The following is a 17,257-nucleotide window of genomic DNA, read 5'->3' as shown; positions in this document are numbered from 1 at the left end:
TTCCAGAGATTGTTTCTCTTTATTGCGGAGGATTTTATACAATCTTTATTTTGTTTCTTCATATAAATGTTAATAGAGGAACCCTATATTCAATAGACAGTTTCTTTGTTAAGTTATTTCTTTTTATTTTGAGCACCGACGCCATAAATGGGGGTGGGGTTGCGGTATTTGTTTTTATTTACTGTTTAATATATAACAAATGAAAGTTCTTGGTAATAAAAAAAAAACAAAGAACCTCATAAGATCTGGCACCCACAAGTGGTCTTTTTTGGGGTCCTGTAGGACACTATTGACATTTGGAATACAAACGTGTCCTTAAATAACATTAACAAGCAGTCAATGGTAGGCAATAAAGTGAGATGGATATGTCCAATTCATATGAACTGGGAGGACTGACTATTCTGTAAAAAAAAAAACAATAGAGTATTTACATTTTGAGCCATGTTACTCTGCCCCATGTTGACTTCATAAAGGCTACTTGGCTACCATCACGATTTAGTTCAAACAAATTGTCGGCGAGGATATTTTTATTTTTAGCGCATTGTGCCTATTTTTGCTTCTTTTCAACCCGTCTCAATCCCATTTCCTTCTCCTGCCGAAAATAGATCATTTTTAACTCTTCAGAGGGCTTCACGAGTTCACATTTTTCTCTCTCAGACGTTCGACAAGTGCTTCCTCGGCTCGTCGGAGACGGCCGACGCCAACCGGGTCTTCTGCGGACAGATGGGCGCTGTTTACTTGTTCGGGGAAACCCTCAACGCCGCGCAGATTTTGGCCATCTACCAGCTGGGGCCGGGCTATCAGGTAGGGCCGCCATTTGCAACTGTGCCCATACCGTATTTTCTCGCATATCCGCCGTATTTGTCACAAAAAAAATGATGACTGAATCACGCGTACGGCTTATATGCGCATAAATTAGACTTGACATGCAGGAAACTGCATACTGTTATTTATCTCGAAAAGATAAACTGATAAAACGCTAAAAATATATATTTTGACGTCTATGAATGAAATTCAAGGAAATAAATAAACAGTATCTTGCTTAAAACGTAAAAAAAAATACCTGCCATTGGTCGCTCAGGGTGCCGCCATCTTATCTAGGGGTCACAAACGAGACTGCTACTGACACACTTCCTGGTTGTACTGCTCACATGACTTCCTTTTTGAAATACCACGTGTGATGGTTTTTCTTAAGATTTTCCCTTCAAAGTAACACATTTGTACTCCCTAAAAAATAGAGGTGAAAATTGTGAATCAGGGGGCGGCTTATACGAGGGAAATTGTCAAATTCAACCATTTTAAGGGAATTTTAAGGCTGCGGCTTATATGCGAAAAAATATGGTTGTTTAAGATGGAACTATCAAGAATCTTACTTTAACAGTGCTTCCATTAAGTGTTTTAGTAAGTGTTGTTTAAAGAATATTTATTTACCCCTGTTTTATTTTTTTAATTCAAAGTGTTAAAGAAATCAATTTACCTAGACAAAAAATGCAAACCACAAGAAGCAATAAAAGTCACTGTCAATTTAGCCTGGCAGTGGCGTGTAATTTATTCACTGGCGCCCGAGGGCCAAAAAAGAATAATGGCCGTCACTTTATTAGAGCTTTGTGTTTTTAATCTCGTCCGTCTTCAGGGCACGTTCAGATACAAGGCCGAGAGCGACCTGCTGTTCGCCGAGCACCACAAGACGCTGCTGTACGACGGCAAGCTGTCGGCCGCCATCGCCTTTGCGTACAACCCCCGCGCCACCGACGCCCAGCTCTGCCTCGAGTCGTCCCCCAAGGACAACGCCTCCATCTTTGTGCATTCCCCGCACGCGCTCATGCTACAGGTAAACCGTGCTCACCTTCCCAATCAATATGATCAATTCGCAGACAAAGAAAAAAAGTTGATAGTTGGCAAATCCCTGTGGCGGCCCGGGGGCCAAATGTGGCCCGCCACATCATTTTGTGTGGTCCGGGAAAGTCAATCATGAGTGCCGACTTTCTGTTTTAGGATCAAATTAAAATGAAGAGTATAGATGTATATTACATTTCCTGATTTTCCCCCTTTTAAATCAATAATTGTCATTTTTTTAATCCATTTTTTCTATTTTTTTTACATCTAAAAATATATATAAAAAAGCTAAAATAAACATTGGTTTAGATCTATAAAAAAACGGAATATGCAGGGCTTTTACTCCAGTTCTTTTAATCCATTTATAAAAAAATATATCTAAATGTTATATCTAAAATGCTCCGGCCCACGTGAAATCAAGTTGACGTTAAAGCGGCCCGCGAACCAACCCCCAGTCTGACACCCCAAACTGTGCTAATTGATATGACCACAAAAAGATGATTTGGAAACGGATTGGACACCTCTCAATGTCTTTGCAATTCACAGCAGAAAGATGAATGGAGATGCGCACGGTTGGAAGTTCAAGTTGGATTGGCGTTTGTTTGCTTTTAGGACGTGAAAGCGGTGGTGACTCACTCGGTTCAGAGCGGCATTCACTCCATCGGTGGCGTGCAGGTTCTCTTCCCTCTCTTTGCGCAGCTGGACTTCTGTCAGCCCTCCAGTCATGAGCTGGACACCACTGTCTGGTAACTATGGAAACGCACATACTATTTTCACGCGGTATATAAAAAGACGGGGCGCCGACAAAATTTACAAATGGAGTCGCAGTTCAATTCCATTTGTTGTCTCCTTTTTACTAAACTTGTAAGGTAGCGGCCTTTAAGACACATTTTGAATTTACATTTGAAAGATTTATATATATTAAAATGATTATTATTACTCATTTACTGGTATTTATTCAATAGTTATTTAAAATGTTTGTGCGCGTTTTTGAAAGTATTATTACTCCCAAATGAGTACTAGCTAATTTTACTCATTTTTATTTGTAATTATTACTCTTCATTTTTCAACATGGTTTTTATTCAATAGTTATTTAAAATGTTTGTTTCCGTTTTTGAAAGTATTGTTACTCCCAAATGAGTTCTAGCTAATTTTTCTAATTCTTATTTGTAATTATTACTCTTCCTTTTTCACCATAACCTGTTTCTCCTGTCTATTGAAGTATAATTTATTACTCATTTTCACATTATTGCATACTATTATTTATATATATTTTTTCTACAGCAGTTTTTATTTTTGTCAAATCTTTGAAAGTATTCTTACCATTAGAATTACTACTTGGTGTTATTACTAATTTACTCTTAATTCTAAAATCTTAGTCATCTTTATTTTTTTACGTTACTATTTAATTTAGATGAATATTTTTTGTCATCATTTAAAAGAAAAAAGTATGATTACCGACTCATTTACCATTTATTTAAAATTTTGCGATTATTTTATTGTCCGACGGCTACTGGCCCCTCCCTGTTCAAACCGATTGGACATCCGTCACGTGATCATGCATGTTGAATTATACTCACTATTGTTAGTGTAGTAATGACGGCTATGTTTACACATATTAAGTCACGTTTTCAGTGAAAGCTGAGATTCCTTCCAAATGTTTTGCTGTATTTTACATGCCGTCTTCACAATAATTACCTTCACGCTTTTGTTTTCACCCCCGCCGGCCCTCCCCGAGGCGACACGACACCCAGATTCAATCATGTCACGTTGACACGCCGGGCTTCGTCATCAGCGGCTCAGGCGGATTATTGTTACTGTCTGTCACTTTTATTTTATTCTTATTTTTGGGGCTTTGCCTTCCAGCTGCACACTGCTGTCTTTTGTGATGGAGCTGCTCAAGAACTCGGTGGCTATGCAAGAACAAGTCCTGGCCTGCAAAGGGTTCCTGGTCATCGGATATACTTTGGAGAAGGTTGAAACATTTGCAAAATTGTATTTATTTATTTTTTTGACCTTGGTCTGACCTGAACTTTTCACAGTCTTCCAAGGTGCACGTGACTCGGCCCGTCCTGGATATCATGTTGACCTTCTCCAGGTACCTGAGCAACTTGCAGAACGGCATCCTGCTGCTCAAGCAGCTGTGCGACCATATTCTTTTCAACCCGGCCATCTGGATCCACGCCCAGGCCAAGGTATGAAGGAGCTGGGGGGGAAGTGGTCAAAAGTTGCATTTGCCAGTACTCTAAACTAAGAAGATCCCAGTACCATTATATTCAACGTGGATCGCCATCCTTTTCCCATGTCCATCTATGGAATCATGGTGTCAAAACTTAGCGGCTTTGTTTTTTTTTCCCCCCTCCTCCATTCTCCTAAACAACCTGAGATCAATAAGTAAAGCTCATGGCACAGTTTTGTTTTCCCATTTCCACCTAAGGAATCATGTCACCAACAGTGAAGACTAGTACCCTTTCACTTATTTTCCATTTTTCACCCAAAAATTTAGAGGTAGTGTTTTATTTATTTATTTTTTTTTTTTTTTTACCATTCGCCCGCTCGTGTCATTGTTTTGCTTTCCCACTTCCACCTAAGGAATTATTGCACCAACAGTGAAGGCTTATACCATTTCCCCCCCATTCATACACTGTCTTATTTTCCATTTTTCACCAAACAATTTAGAGCTAGTGATTTTATTTATTAGTTTTTTTTTTTAGTTTTTTTTACCATTCCCCTGCTCGTGCCATTGTTTTGCTTTCCCTTTTCCATCTAAGAATCAGGGCACCAATAATGAAAGCTTACTGCAATGTAAACCGCCACTTTTATCCATCCTCCTGTTTTCCCATTTCCAGGAATTATGGCACCAACAGTGAAAACTAAGGCTATTTTTCCCCTTCATGCACTGTCTTATTTTCCATTTTTCACCCAAGAATTTAGAGGCAGTGATTTTTATTTATTGTTTACCATTCCCCTAGCTCATGTCATTGTTTTACTTTCCCTTTTCCATCTAAGAATCGGGGCCCCAATCATGAAAGCTTACTGCAATGAAACCAACCCCCACCAGCATCCATCCTCCCGTTTTCCCTTTTCCACCTAACAAATCTGGGATCCAATAGTAAAAGGTTTTGGCACAATTTTCACCCCCATTTCGTCCTTATAAATGGTGGCAACAACAGTTAAACCTGATAGTCAAACCCATTTTTTCCATTTTCACCTACGAAATCATGGCACAGGCATTGATTTTTTCCTTTTTCCACTTAAAAATTCAGTGTTCTCACAGCAAAAATGAATGAAATTTTCCCCCGCGCAGGTACAGATGAATCTGTACACGTACTTGGCCACCGAGTTCATCAGCACGGTCAACATCTACAACGCCATCCGCCGCGTAGGCACCGTCCTGCAGGTCATGCACACGCTCAAATACTACTACTGGGTGGTCAACCCGCAGGACCGCAGCGGCGTCGTACCCAAAGGCCTCGGTGAGTGTCCCCCACGCGGCAGCATTGACTAGCAGTCCGCCACGCTCACTGTCCTCTTGCGCTTTTTTTTCCAGACGGTCCCAGGCCCAAGGAAATTCTGTCTTTGCGAGCCTTTCTGCTTTTGTTCGTCAAGCAGCTCATCATGAAGGTCAGTTGAATTTTGACGATAATAACGGGAATTTTCTTTTTTTTTTTAAAAACACTGCTAATTCCCTTTTAGGATCACGGTGTAAAGGAAGACGAGCTCCAGAGCATTCTCAACTATCTCCTCACTATGCACGAGGTGAGTGAGTTTTCGCAGTTACCGCTAGATGGCGGCATTGCACAGACGATTGTATCTCGCTCTTGCTACAAAATATACTGTAGACCAGGGGTGTCAAACCGGTCCTCAAAGGGCCGCAGTGGGTGCAGGTTTTCATTCCAACTCAACAAGAGCATACCAAGTGTAATCAGTTAATTAAAGTCAGGTGCTACTTATTTTAGAAGACACCTGATTGGTTAAAATGTCTGCACTTTATCGGTTGGAACAAAGACCAGGACCCACTGCGGCCCTCGGCGGAATCGGTTTGACCCCCCTGCTGTAGACCAAGGGTGTCAGACTCGGGTTGGTTCGCAGGCCGCGTTAACGTCAACTCGATTTCATGTGGGCCGGACCATTTTAGATATAATATTTAGATTTTTTTAAATATATAAATGGATTAAAAGAACTGGATTAAAATCCCTGAATATTCCGTTTTTTAATAGATCTAAAACAATGTTTATTTGAGCTTTTTAAAATATATTTTTAGTTTTTACAAAATGATTTTTGAACTAAAAACACAGAAAAAATGGATTGAAAAATGACAACTATTGATTTAAAAGGGGGAAAATCAGGAAATTTAATATAAATCTATACTCTTCATTTTAATTTGATCCTAAAACAGAAAGTCGGCACTCATCATTTACTTTCCCGGGCCACACAAAATGATGCGGCGGGCCAGATTTGGCCCCCGTGCCACCACTTTGACACATGTGCTGTAAACGAACACGCATTCCTGAGCATAACTGGATATTTATTTATGGTGGATTTTTGGCCTGTTCCCCCTCCAATAATCTTGTTTTCGTCCCGCAGGATGACAACCTGATGGACGTGCTTCAGTTGCTCGTGGCGCTCATGTCGGAACACCCTGGATCCATGGTGCAGGCCTTCGACCAGCGCAACGGCATTCGGTACGGGAGTAAAGGCTCGCACCCTGACCCACGTATTATAAATGTCGCTCTCTGGCTTCATGATGTGAAATACGGACTTGCATTTTGGGTTTTTTGGCAGCGTGATTTACAAGCTCCTGGCGTCCAAATGCGAAGGAATCCGAGTGCAGACGCTCAAAGTCTTGGGCTACTTCCTCAAACATTTGACACCCAAGTAAGCGTGAATATCTGTCACGATTAGGTTTGAATGTCCAGACAACATTTTGTGGGAGTTATGTTTTTTTTCCTTCTCTAGTGCAAGGGTGTCAGACTCGGGTTGGTTCGCGGGCCGCTTTAACGTCAACTTGATTTCACGTGGACCGGATCGTTTTAGATATAATATTTAGATTTTTTTTAAATAAATGGATTAAAAGAAGTGGATTAAAATCCCTGAATATTCAGATTTTTCTAGATCTAAAACAATGTTTATTTTGGCTTTTTTAAAATATATTTTTTAGATTTTACAAATTGATTTTTGAACTAAAAACAGAAAAAATGGATTAAAAAAATGACAATTATTGATTTAAAAGGGGGATAATCTGGAAATTTAATATACATCTATACTCTTCATTTTAATTTGATCCTAAAACAGAAAATCGGCACTCATCATTGACTTTCCCGGGCCGCACAAAATGATGTGGCGGGCCAGATTTGGCCCCCGGGCCGCCATTTTGACACGTGTTCTAGTGCCTTGTGGCATTTAATTATTAGCTATTTTGTCAAAATTTATAAACGTAAAAGCATGAATTATCATTTTTAACATCAGGAGAAGCCATTTATTGTGCAAATGTAGTTACTTTACATTTGTAAATCAGGTAGATGCAATTGCAGATTTATTTTAAAAAAAGTAATGTATCATTTTTTTCATAAATGACAGTCTGGTTTATCATTCCAATTGTTTTTTTGGGGCTTCATATCATGCACTTGTTGTTTGAGTGATGTTTTAATGAGTCAGTGAATGTCTTGTGTAATTATAATTATTTTTTTTAAGTCAGATTTTTTTTTTTCTTGTGGCAATCAGGAGGAAGTCTGAGGTCATGCTGAGTCACGGTCTCTTCTCCCTTCTCACGGAGCGCCTGACGCTCCATTCGGCCCAGTTCTCCATGACCTCATACAACACGCTCTTCGAAGTAGGCTCGCCTTTCAAAAACAATATCATATTGCAACTGCGTTATCCATTAGGCATCATCAATTAGGGCTGACAAAAATTAAGGTTATATATATATATATATATATATATATATATATATATATATATATATATATTAGACTACTAGGCACGACGGACTATAAGCGGCAGCCACCAAAATTGACTACAAAATCATCTTTTCTTCCACTATTGATGGCCACACTGTATTGTGTGATATTAAAAAAAACATGCATTTTTTCAAGCCCTTTAACATTTTGTAATTGTATTTTTAAAGCACACCTATAAGTTTTTTTTCTTTTAATTAAAAAAAGAAAACCTAGAAACAATTTTTGTATCACTAACAAAAAGAAAACCCCTAAAATACTCCATTTATACACAAAAACCCCAACTATTTTTTTTACCTTTTTGTTTCACTAACAAATAGGAAACCCCTAAAATTCTCCATTTCTATACAAAAACACCAACATTTTTTTTTATCTCGTTCTCAATTTAAAATCTTTTAATGTACAGTAATCCCTCGATTATCGCGAATTCACTACTTAGCGATTTTTTTAATGCTAGTATTCCGTTTTTTAAATTTATTTATTTTAAAGTTCATAAAAATGTGAAAATCCACACTGAAACTTGTAAGTGGAAGCCACTATTGTTACTAGAACTCAGCACTGAAGTAAAAAAAAAAACAACAACATTTTTTTCTTTATTTTTTTAATAAATGTGTTATTTTTTTTCTCCCCTTTAGATCCTCACTGAACAGATTTGCACACAAGTCATCCACAAACAGCATCCGGACCCCGATTCCAATGTGAAGATCGTCAACCCACGTAAGTTATTTTTTTTTGGTCAAGCACGTGTTGGGTTTGGAACTAACACAAAAGGAAAAGGACTATAAACCCACAAGCCCCGCCCCTCCCTTTTGGTTTTCTATTCCTACGCAGGAGCACATGTAGTGAGTCAGTCCATTTTCCCCAAAAATGCTTTTGGCAGGAACGTCTTTAATGTGACAAGGTCCGGCTGCGCTCCCACGCTGATTATGTGCAGCCCGATCACTTTGTAGCGCCGGCCCTTCTTCTTCATTTTAATCTGTGACAATGTCCCCCCCAAAAATAAAAAACACCTAATTGCACTCTAGCGCCAATCAAAGCGCAGATTCCCCCAAACGAAGTCGCAAAAACAAGATGCGGGTCATTTTCTGCCGACTGGACGGTTAGCGTCCCAAAAGACCGGCGTAAGCGGACACCCGGCGAGATTGACGGGGCGGCGGTAATCCGCCCAAATTGAAACGTCGTTTTTCCTACCTTTGGATTGTTTGTGACAGCGTGATTTGGACGCCGTACGCGAGCGCAAAGTTGTTTCCGCATTTGAAACGTTGACTCGGTGGTGGCCATTGACGCGGACGGAAGTCCAACTCATTTGATGCCAGATCCCTCCGTTCAAAATGGATTGGGTGTCTATCGCCGACAATGGATCGGAAATATAATCGACCTAATCCATTGAAAATGTGACCAACAATTTTTCCATAAATAAATTCAAAATGAATATTACAATTGATTTCTTAAGCAATGAAAAACATCTCAACGATACTTTTTCCCCCCTCAAAAAATCTCGTCATCTCGTAATTTTGTTACCATCAAAACAACAAAAAAGGTGGACAAGATTCTGACTTTATTCTCAGAATTCTGATTTTAAACTCTTTATTCAGGATTCTGAGAATAATAATCATAATACAGTGGTACCTCGTCATACGACCGCTCGTCATACAAAATGCTCGTCTTACGGGGGAAATTTCGATCGAATAATTCGCCCGTTATGCGGTCAAAATTTCATGATACGACCAAGCCAGGTCTTTTTTGCATATCTTTCGTGTATAACAATATTTACGAGCACGGAACAAATAATTCAAACGAGTTCCTCCTCGGACCAGGAAACGCACAACGCGCATGCAAAAAGAAGGCTTTCTGGGTAATGAAGTATACTCCTGCACACAACACCCATACCTTTCTCAGAATAAAACTTCATTACCCACAATCAATACGTAGGAAGCTCAGCTATGTCATTTCCTGTTATTCTTTCTTAGGAAAGAAGGTCCAGCGATCGCTCTTTAAAGACTATTTCTCGTTGGCAAGTGGTCGTGCTTTATCCTATTGTGAGGACATTTGTGTGCATCATTTTGGGAATATTTTGAAGGCAATACAACAGTAAACAGTCCATCGATAGCGAACGTGAGGGCGGAAGCGTGACAAACCGCCAACCCGAAAAACGAAGGTAACAAAAGATTACAACAAAATTAGAATTCAGTTTTGTGTAAAGTTACATTAAACGTATGTTTGAGTGTCTGTATATATTAATCCAAGTTAATTTAAATTTGTTTGTTCCGTTTACGAGTGCGTTGTCGTGGAAAAAAAACGAACCCCACGCCCCCAAACGTCTCTGTCTCCTGTCGTCGAGATCTGCCCATTTTTAGTTAGATTAAACACATTTTATTACTATTAAACCACTAGTTATGTGTTACTTTGTTAATAGATGGTGAATTAGAAGAAATAAAACATTTTTTCAAATCCAATATCCTGTTTTTGGTGTTTTTTCAGAGGGCTGGAACGAATTAATTCTTTTTCCATTCATTTCAATGGAAAACGTCCGCTCGAGTTACGAGAATCTCGTCATACGAGCTCAGTTCCGGAACGGATTAAGCTCGTATCTCGAGGTACCACTGTAATGCTACTACTACTACTACTACTACTACTAATAATAATAATTATAGTGAATTTCCTGAGTATGCGATGAATAAAGTTTAATCCCCTTCCGTTTAAAAATGATCGTTTGTTTGTTTGTCTAACTACGTATTTATTAATTATTTATTTATGAATATAATTATTTGATCGATTTGTTTGTTGTTGTTGTTCATGCACTTCCCTACTTATTTATGTCATTGAGTACTTATATATTTATGACCTTTTTATTGATTATTATTCTTTGTCTGTTTGTTGTTGTTTTTTGTGCACTTTGTGGTGAAGCTTTAAATCTCATTATACTTTTAAATTTTCCAATCTAATAACAGACATTTAATGTTGTCACGGTATATATTTTTTCCACATGTAACAAGCATTTTCTCCAAAATACCATTGCAATGCTTTTTAATATTTTTTTAATTTTTACGCCAGGCTTTTTAATTTTTTTAAAATTTTTTATTAAACATTTATAGAGGATTTGTGTGTATTTTTCAGAGATCCTGAAGGTGATCGCCAACTTGCTGAAAAGCTCTCCGTTGTCAGCGGAAACCATGGAGGTGCGCAAGGTCTTCTTGTCGGACATGATCAAGCTGTTCAACAATAGCCGGGAGAACCGCAGGTAGCGAGCGCGCACGTGCGCGGTGGAACAAGGCCGTCCTACCTCCTCCCCCATGCGCGCTAGCTAACTGGCTAACTAACGTCTCCTTTTGAAGGAGCCTGCTACAATGCTCGGTGTGGCAGGATTGGATGCTCTCGCTGAGCTTCATCGAGCCGCGCAACGGCGAGGAGCAGAAAGTGGCCGAGATGGTGTACGCCGTCTTCCGCATCCTGCTCTACCACGCCGTCAAGTACGAGTGGGGCGGCTGGCGCGTCTGGGTCGACACCCTGTCCATCACCCACGCCAAGGTCAGAAACATTATCCGGGCGCCGCCCGGCTTTTTCCGCGGTTGCGTACGCTGTTTTTAGGGTTTGGCCTTTTTGTCACATTTTTAGACTTTTTATATTTGGAACCTCGCCCTCTCACCAAATTAGGGGGGAAAAATTAACCCCTTGTTGACTTTGTCATGAATTAGATATTAGCACGTTTCTGGAATATAACCCCCACAAGCCAAATAATGCGCAAAAAAGTAAAAAGAATATATAAATTGCACTGGAGTATAAATTGGATTTTGGGTGTGGGCTTTTTAATTTATCGTAAACAAAGAACAATTGCTATCCGTTAAAATAGGGAACAACGGAATAAATAGCTGCCTGTTATAGTAACACTAAGTTTAAAAAAATAATATATATAGCTTAAAAAACACAACATAAGCTGTTGGTGTGCAAACAGTAAGACACATATAAATTAAATTATTAATAATTAAAAGTATAAATTGCAGGGCCAGCTAAAAATGCGAAAAAAGGTGACTTATAGTCCAGAAAATACCATATATATTAGAATTAAATATTTTCACTAATTTGCCTTATATATAAAATGAGCATATATGCTTTTAATTGTTTTTTTCCCCTGTAAAAAAAGTAGAAAATTATGACGAAATACTTTTTTGGTACTTTTTTAGAACCATTGACAACAATAGTCTTTCTATCCTTCAGTAAGAATCAAAAATGTCTTGTAAAAAAAAAATTACCATGACAATCATACCTAAAAAGATTTTTTCCCCCTGAAAAAACAGCCCTTTTGCATCCCATCCTAAAAAAAATAATACTCCAACTACTATAAAATGCCCCCAAAATAAAACATCCCACTTTGTCATCTACTTTGTGGCCACGCCCACCCCCTAAAACCCCCAAACTGTCCCATTTGTTTAAACAGCAAAATCCAAGACGGCAGCGCCAGCCTATTTACATCTCCAATATCTTTCATCCGCCATTGAAAACAAACCGCTGGCACTTCTTATTTGCAAAAACGGCACTTCAGCGCTTGACAAAAAATAAAAAAAAGCCCCCAAAAAGTTATTGCGGCTATCACGTTACGTTTGTCTCTTCCAAAACGGTGAAGTAACCGAAGGACGGTGCGGGATTTGCGGTCTTGCCGGACGCTTACAAGCCCCGAAGGAGTCCAGGCGGGGCCCTCTTGACTTTTAAACATGTGCTTGTGATGGAAGAGCGAGTGCCCTTCTGACCGATAGGGGGCGCAGGCAGGCTGTGTTAGGAATGCAACGAGCTTATTAAAGAAGGAAAGCAAGCACAAAGGACACTTTTTATTGTTAGTCGCTGTAGAAAATTCCTGCGCGGCTATTTTTCATCTTTTTTATAAGGATTTATTTCAGCGCTTTGAGTTGTAGTGCAAAATCAGACTCGCAAAAAGTTGTTTTTCAATGGCGGAAGCAACATATGTTCTGTTAATTACTACAAAACGGAATATAAGGTAGAAATAAGCCATTTGTGGGATGATTATTATTATTTTTATCTAGTGTTATATATAAAAATAGCTGGACGCTTGATTTTTATTAAATATATCTTTATAAGTACATTGTGAAAATTATTTATAGCCCTATCTACAAATTTAATACTTGTTTTTTTGGAATTTCACAGTCATAATTGTAGTTTTTTTTGTAATGTTAACATTTTAAAATTTAATTGCTTTTAAAGTTAAATGTATTTGTACATTTTTGGGTAGTGTGATTTTGTTAATTACACTTAAAAATAGTGTTTATTGTAAGTGCAACTACAGTATTTTTAAGATTTTAAGTCGCACCAGCCATAATGAAGAGGACAAAAAATAAATTATAAGTGATATTTTTTACAGTGGAGTGGAATAGTTAACATATGTTAAAGTGAGAATAGTAAAATGGCCAATGAAAGGTGAAAATTGCATCGATTAACTGAACAGTTTTTCAGATAAATTAAAAAATAAATAAATAAAAACCTAACAGGCTGAGAGGAAAAAAAAGATAATACGAGTATTTGTCGCAAGCCCAGCCAAACTATAAAATAAAAAAGTGCGCCCTATAGACCAGAAAGTACGACACAAATGAAAAATGGGATTGAATTTTACTCCAATTGTTTTATTGATCAATTTGTAGCATTTCACAGCGATGTTTTTCTTTTCTTTACTTTGCAAGACGACCGTTAAAGGAGCGTTTAAGTGGCGTGCGCGCGCTCGACTGTTTTGACACTCTTGGTGCGGCGCCAACGCGTCACATTTGTACGTAATTGGCGCAGAAATTAAGGAAACGTGTCAACATCGCTTCAAATCCACACGCTGCACCTTTTTCCAAAAACTCCCTTGACTTAAAAGCTTTTTTTCCCCTCTCAAATCCATGTGATTATTTTTAGTCCTTCACAAAACAACCCTATTACGACTTAGCAACCACATATTTGCACATCATATTTTTTTTTAAGGCAGCAATATTAATATCCAAGCGTAGGCAATAGGTCTCAATTATAATGATGTACTTTTTAAACAACAAATAATTTAGATGCCATTCCTGCATACATTTTGTATACAGAAAACAAATCTGACCTTTTTTATACCCGCTCAGTTTTATTTTATTTTTTTAATTTGTTTTGTGCAATGCAAAAGGAGCGAATAATCATTTGGAATAAAAAATAAATAAAAATTAACCTGTCTTTTAAAGTAGTAATAAATTAAAAGGATATTATAAAACCTTGACCTTTTTTTCCCTGCTCCGTTTTATTTATTTATTTATTTTGTGCAATGCAAAAGGAGCGAATAATCATTTGGAATTAAAAAAAAAAAAAAATTAACCTGTCTTTTAAAGTAGTAATAAATTAAAAGAATATTTTAAAACCTTAACCTTCTTTTCCCTCTTCAGTTTAATTATTTTTAATTTTTTTGTGCAATGCTAAAGGAGCGAATAATCATTTGGAATTAAAAACATTAAAAATAAACCTGTCTAAAGTAGTAATTAATAAAAAAAAAAAAACATTATAAAAATTGCTGTTTTGGGTCAAACACACAAATGAAATCATTTTTTTAAAGAATATTATGATGTTTGGGAATCTGGAAAATTCAGACTTTTTGGGGGGGAGTGAAGGTAAAAATATTAACTAAATGTAATGATTTTTGGGATTTAAGAATAAGTTTGTCTCATAAAAAATAACAATTGGAAATGTTGTCCCTAAAAACGTGACTAGATTTCCGGGTGCAATCCACTCACTATCTGCTATTGACAGCAACAGATGTCCAATCCATTTAAACTGGGAAAACTGGCCTCAAAAATGCCGTTGACGTCCATAGACGTCCAATCCAGTTTCAACTGGGAAGGGCCGACATTCGGGTCTCCTGATTGGCTACCAAAGATCCGTGTGTTCTATAAAAAAAAAAAAGCTAAAGAAACTCAATTGCAATTTTATTGTCCCATTTGATAGATCTGCTGCCACCTTTGTAGCGCCGCAGCCGTTTGTCACGGGCGCTCTCCCCTCCCACCGCCGCGGGGCCGGGCCGCCGAGCGTCTTCGCAAACGAGTCGCCAGGCGAGCCTTCTCGCCTTCTCCTCGCCTTTTCGCCTTTTTCCCCTCTCCGCGGCCCGCTGAATATTCAACGGGGGAGGAAGCGGGCCTCGTAAATTTGGGGCGGATCTCGCCAGAGACAAATAGAAGCCGCCGCTTCGCCATTTTGATTTCTCGAGTGTGTTTACGCCGGCCAAATGGTCACGTAGGTCGGGATATTTTTGTTTGCCGAAAGGTTTATGCTCTCGCGTGGGATCGATATATCGTTTTAAAAAGATGTCACTGTTAAAAAAAATGGTCGATCATAAGCAAAGAAAGTTTAAATATTGTTTTAAAAAGGTGTCGCTGTTAAAAAGAAAATGGGCCAATCATTAGCAAGGAAAGTTTAAACACCCCTCGCGACAAATGCTCAGGTGTGTTTACATTACACAGGTGTCAAAGTGGCGGCCCGAGGGCCAAATGTGGCCCACCGCATCATTTTGTGCGGCCCAGGAAAGTAAATGATGAGTGCCGACTTTCTGTTTTAGGATCAAATTCAAATGAAGAGTATAGATGTATATTAAATGTCCTGATTTCTCCCTTTTAAATCAATCATTGTCATTTTTTAATCATTGTTTTTAGTTCAAAAATCATTTTGTAAAATCTAAAAATATATAAACAAAGCTAAAATAAACGTAGTTTTGGATCTATAAAAAACTAAATATTCAGGGCTTTTAATCCAGTTCTTTTAATCCATTTATTTAAAAAAATCTAAATCTAAAATGGTCCGATCCACGTGAAATCAAGTTGACGTTAAAGTGGCCCGCGAACCAACCCGAATCTGACACCCTTGGTTTACAATATGTTGTAATGTACACGATATTTTGTGTTATTAAAATGTTGATATGATATGATGTCAATGTAAAAAGAAAAAATATATATTTGAGTGCTTTGAATGGATTGGATGCTTATTAGTTACATGAATGAATGTAAAAACATAGCTTGAAAGGGCATTTGGTAAATTTAGTTTTTTTTCTCCCTTGTTTCTCTTTATTAGTGAAATTTCAAATACAATTAATAATAAAATTGCAAACCACCAAATGTTTTATTGAGAGGCAAAATTTAATACATTTTAGGTCATCAATCAGATTACATTAGAACTTTATTTCATCTCGTATTCGGGAAATTTCCTTGGTTGCAGTAGCAAGACAGACACAGAAGACATTGTAGACCTAGCTAAAAGAAATGGAGCCACACACAGTCCACTATCCAAATTACTGTCAATGTATAATATAAATAATAAAAATACTAAAAATACAGCGCCCTCACATAGCCATTAAAGTCCCACTCCACCCTAGCGCACGCTTTTTAATTGCGGCAAGTGCCTAATATCCAATTAAGAGCAAAGTAACACCGTGGCCGCCTTAAAAATCGCTAGAGTACAGCGAGGGGCCTCGACGGGGGTTTGCGGAGGGTGCTTGCCCGCAACAATGACAACCAGAGGGCGGCTATGGATTAACAGTCACTACGGAAGATTAACGAGCGGCCGTGTCGCGGGCTAATTTAGAACAATAACGCCTAATTAATTAGCAACAATCAGCCCGGCTTTGCATTTGCGCTCTTTCCGCTCCGATTGCGCTCGCCGTCACGGCGGTTCCCGGCCGTCCAAAAATAGCTAGCCTCAGGTGAAAAAGCCGCAAAGTGGGTTTCCTTTGGCCCCTCCCCTTTTCCGCCGCCGCCGCCGCCGTCTTTGACTTTCTGTCCCGCGGCCCGAGTGATTAATGGGAGCTCTGAAATTAAGCGTGGGAGGATTTGCCAATGCGGGCCACGCGCGCTAATGGCGTCCGACCGGGATTCGCCGGCGGTTCCCGAAACGCCGCGGTTGACCGTCGGGGTTCTGGACCGGTGCCCCGCTCCCCGATTGGAGCCAGACTGATAGGGGTTAATAGGTCTTAAGTAGCGGAGCGTACCAGGAAGGGGGGGGGCGGGGCTTTTTAACAAGACTGCGACGCTATCTAATCAATACAAACTGCTGCTCAGTAAAGAGTGAGGCTTCCTCAAATGGCTTTTGTAAAGATTCTTGAGTGCGGCGGTCAATAGAGCATCTCCCCGTTTCTGTGGACTATTCGTTTTGGGGATGGAATTTATAAATACTGCACACCCCGCTCGCAATTAGTCGTACAGTAATCCCTCGAATATCGCAGCTTCACTACATTGCGTTTTTTTTTCTGGGGCAAATTGACATTTTTTTGTAAGTTCATAAAAATGTGAAAATCCACGCTGAAACTCGCAAGCCGCTTGCTAATAGGACTCAGCACCGAAGAAAATTATTATTTTTTTTTAAATAGTGGTGACCCTATTTTAAAAAAATATATATATCTATATTTTTAAAAATATATATATATATTTAAAAAAAAAATTAAAAAAAATAAAAAAATATATATATAT

General features: G+C 38.6%; 1 protein-coding gene across 1 annotated transcript in view; it reads left to right on the top strand.

Annotated features, from left to right (window-relative positions):
* Window positions 1-17,257, top strand: part of lrba (LPS-responsive vesicle trafficking, beach and anchor containing) — a 150,008-nt gene that overhangs the window by 10,159 nt on the left and 122,592 nt on the right. Inside the window, exons 9-22 of the mRNA XM_077605523.1 lie at window positions 658-804; window positions 1,634-1,831; window positions 2,449-2,582; window positions 3,703-3,811; window positions 3,879-4,031; window positions 5,144-5,312; window positions 5,387-5,460; window positions 5,533-5,595; window positions 6,424-6,521; window positions 6,622-6,714; window positions 7,561-7,669; window positions 8,429-8,510; window positions 10,911-11,034; window positions 11,129-11,321. Of these exons, the coding sequence (XP_077461649.1) occupies window positions 658-804; window positions 1,634-1,831; window positions 2,449-2,582; window positions 3,703-3,811; window positions 3,879-4,031; window positions 5,144-5,312; window positions 5,387-5,460; window positions 5,533-5,595; window positions 6,424-6,521; window positions 6,622-6,714; window positions 7,561-7,669; window positions 8,429-8,510; window positions 10,911-11,034; window positions 11,129-11,321 (1,746 nt within the window). The remainder of the gene's footprint in view (window positions 1-657; window positions 805-1,633; window positions 1,832-2,448; window positions 2,583-3,702; window positions 3,812-3,878; window positions 4,032-5,143; window positions 5,313-5,386; window positions 5,461-5,532; window positions 5,596-6,423; window positions 6,522-6,621; window positions 6,715-7,560; window positions 7,670-8,428; window positions 8,511-10,910; window positions 11,035-11,128; window positions 11,322-17,257) is intronic.

This window comes from Stigmatopora argus, chromosome 7 (assembly GCF_051989625.1).
Source record: "Stigmatopora argus isolate UIUO_Sarg chromosome 7, RoL_Sarg_1.0, whole genome shotgun sequence".
NCBI lineage: Eukaryota > Metazoa > Chordata > Actinopteri > Syngnathiformes > Syngnathidae > Stigmatopora > Stigmatopora argus.
Note: the sequence above shows the minus strand (reverse complement) of the source record. Positions and strands in the feature narration are given on the sequence as shown.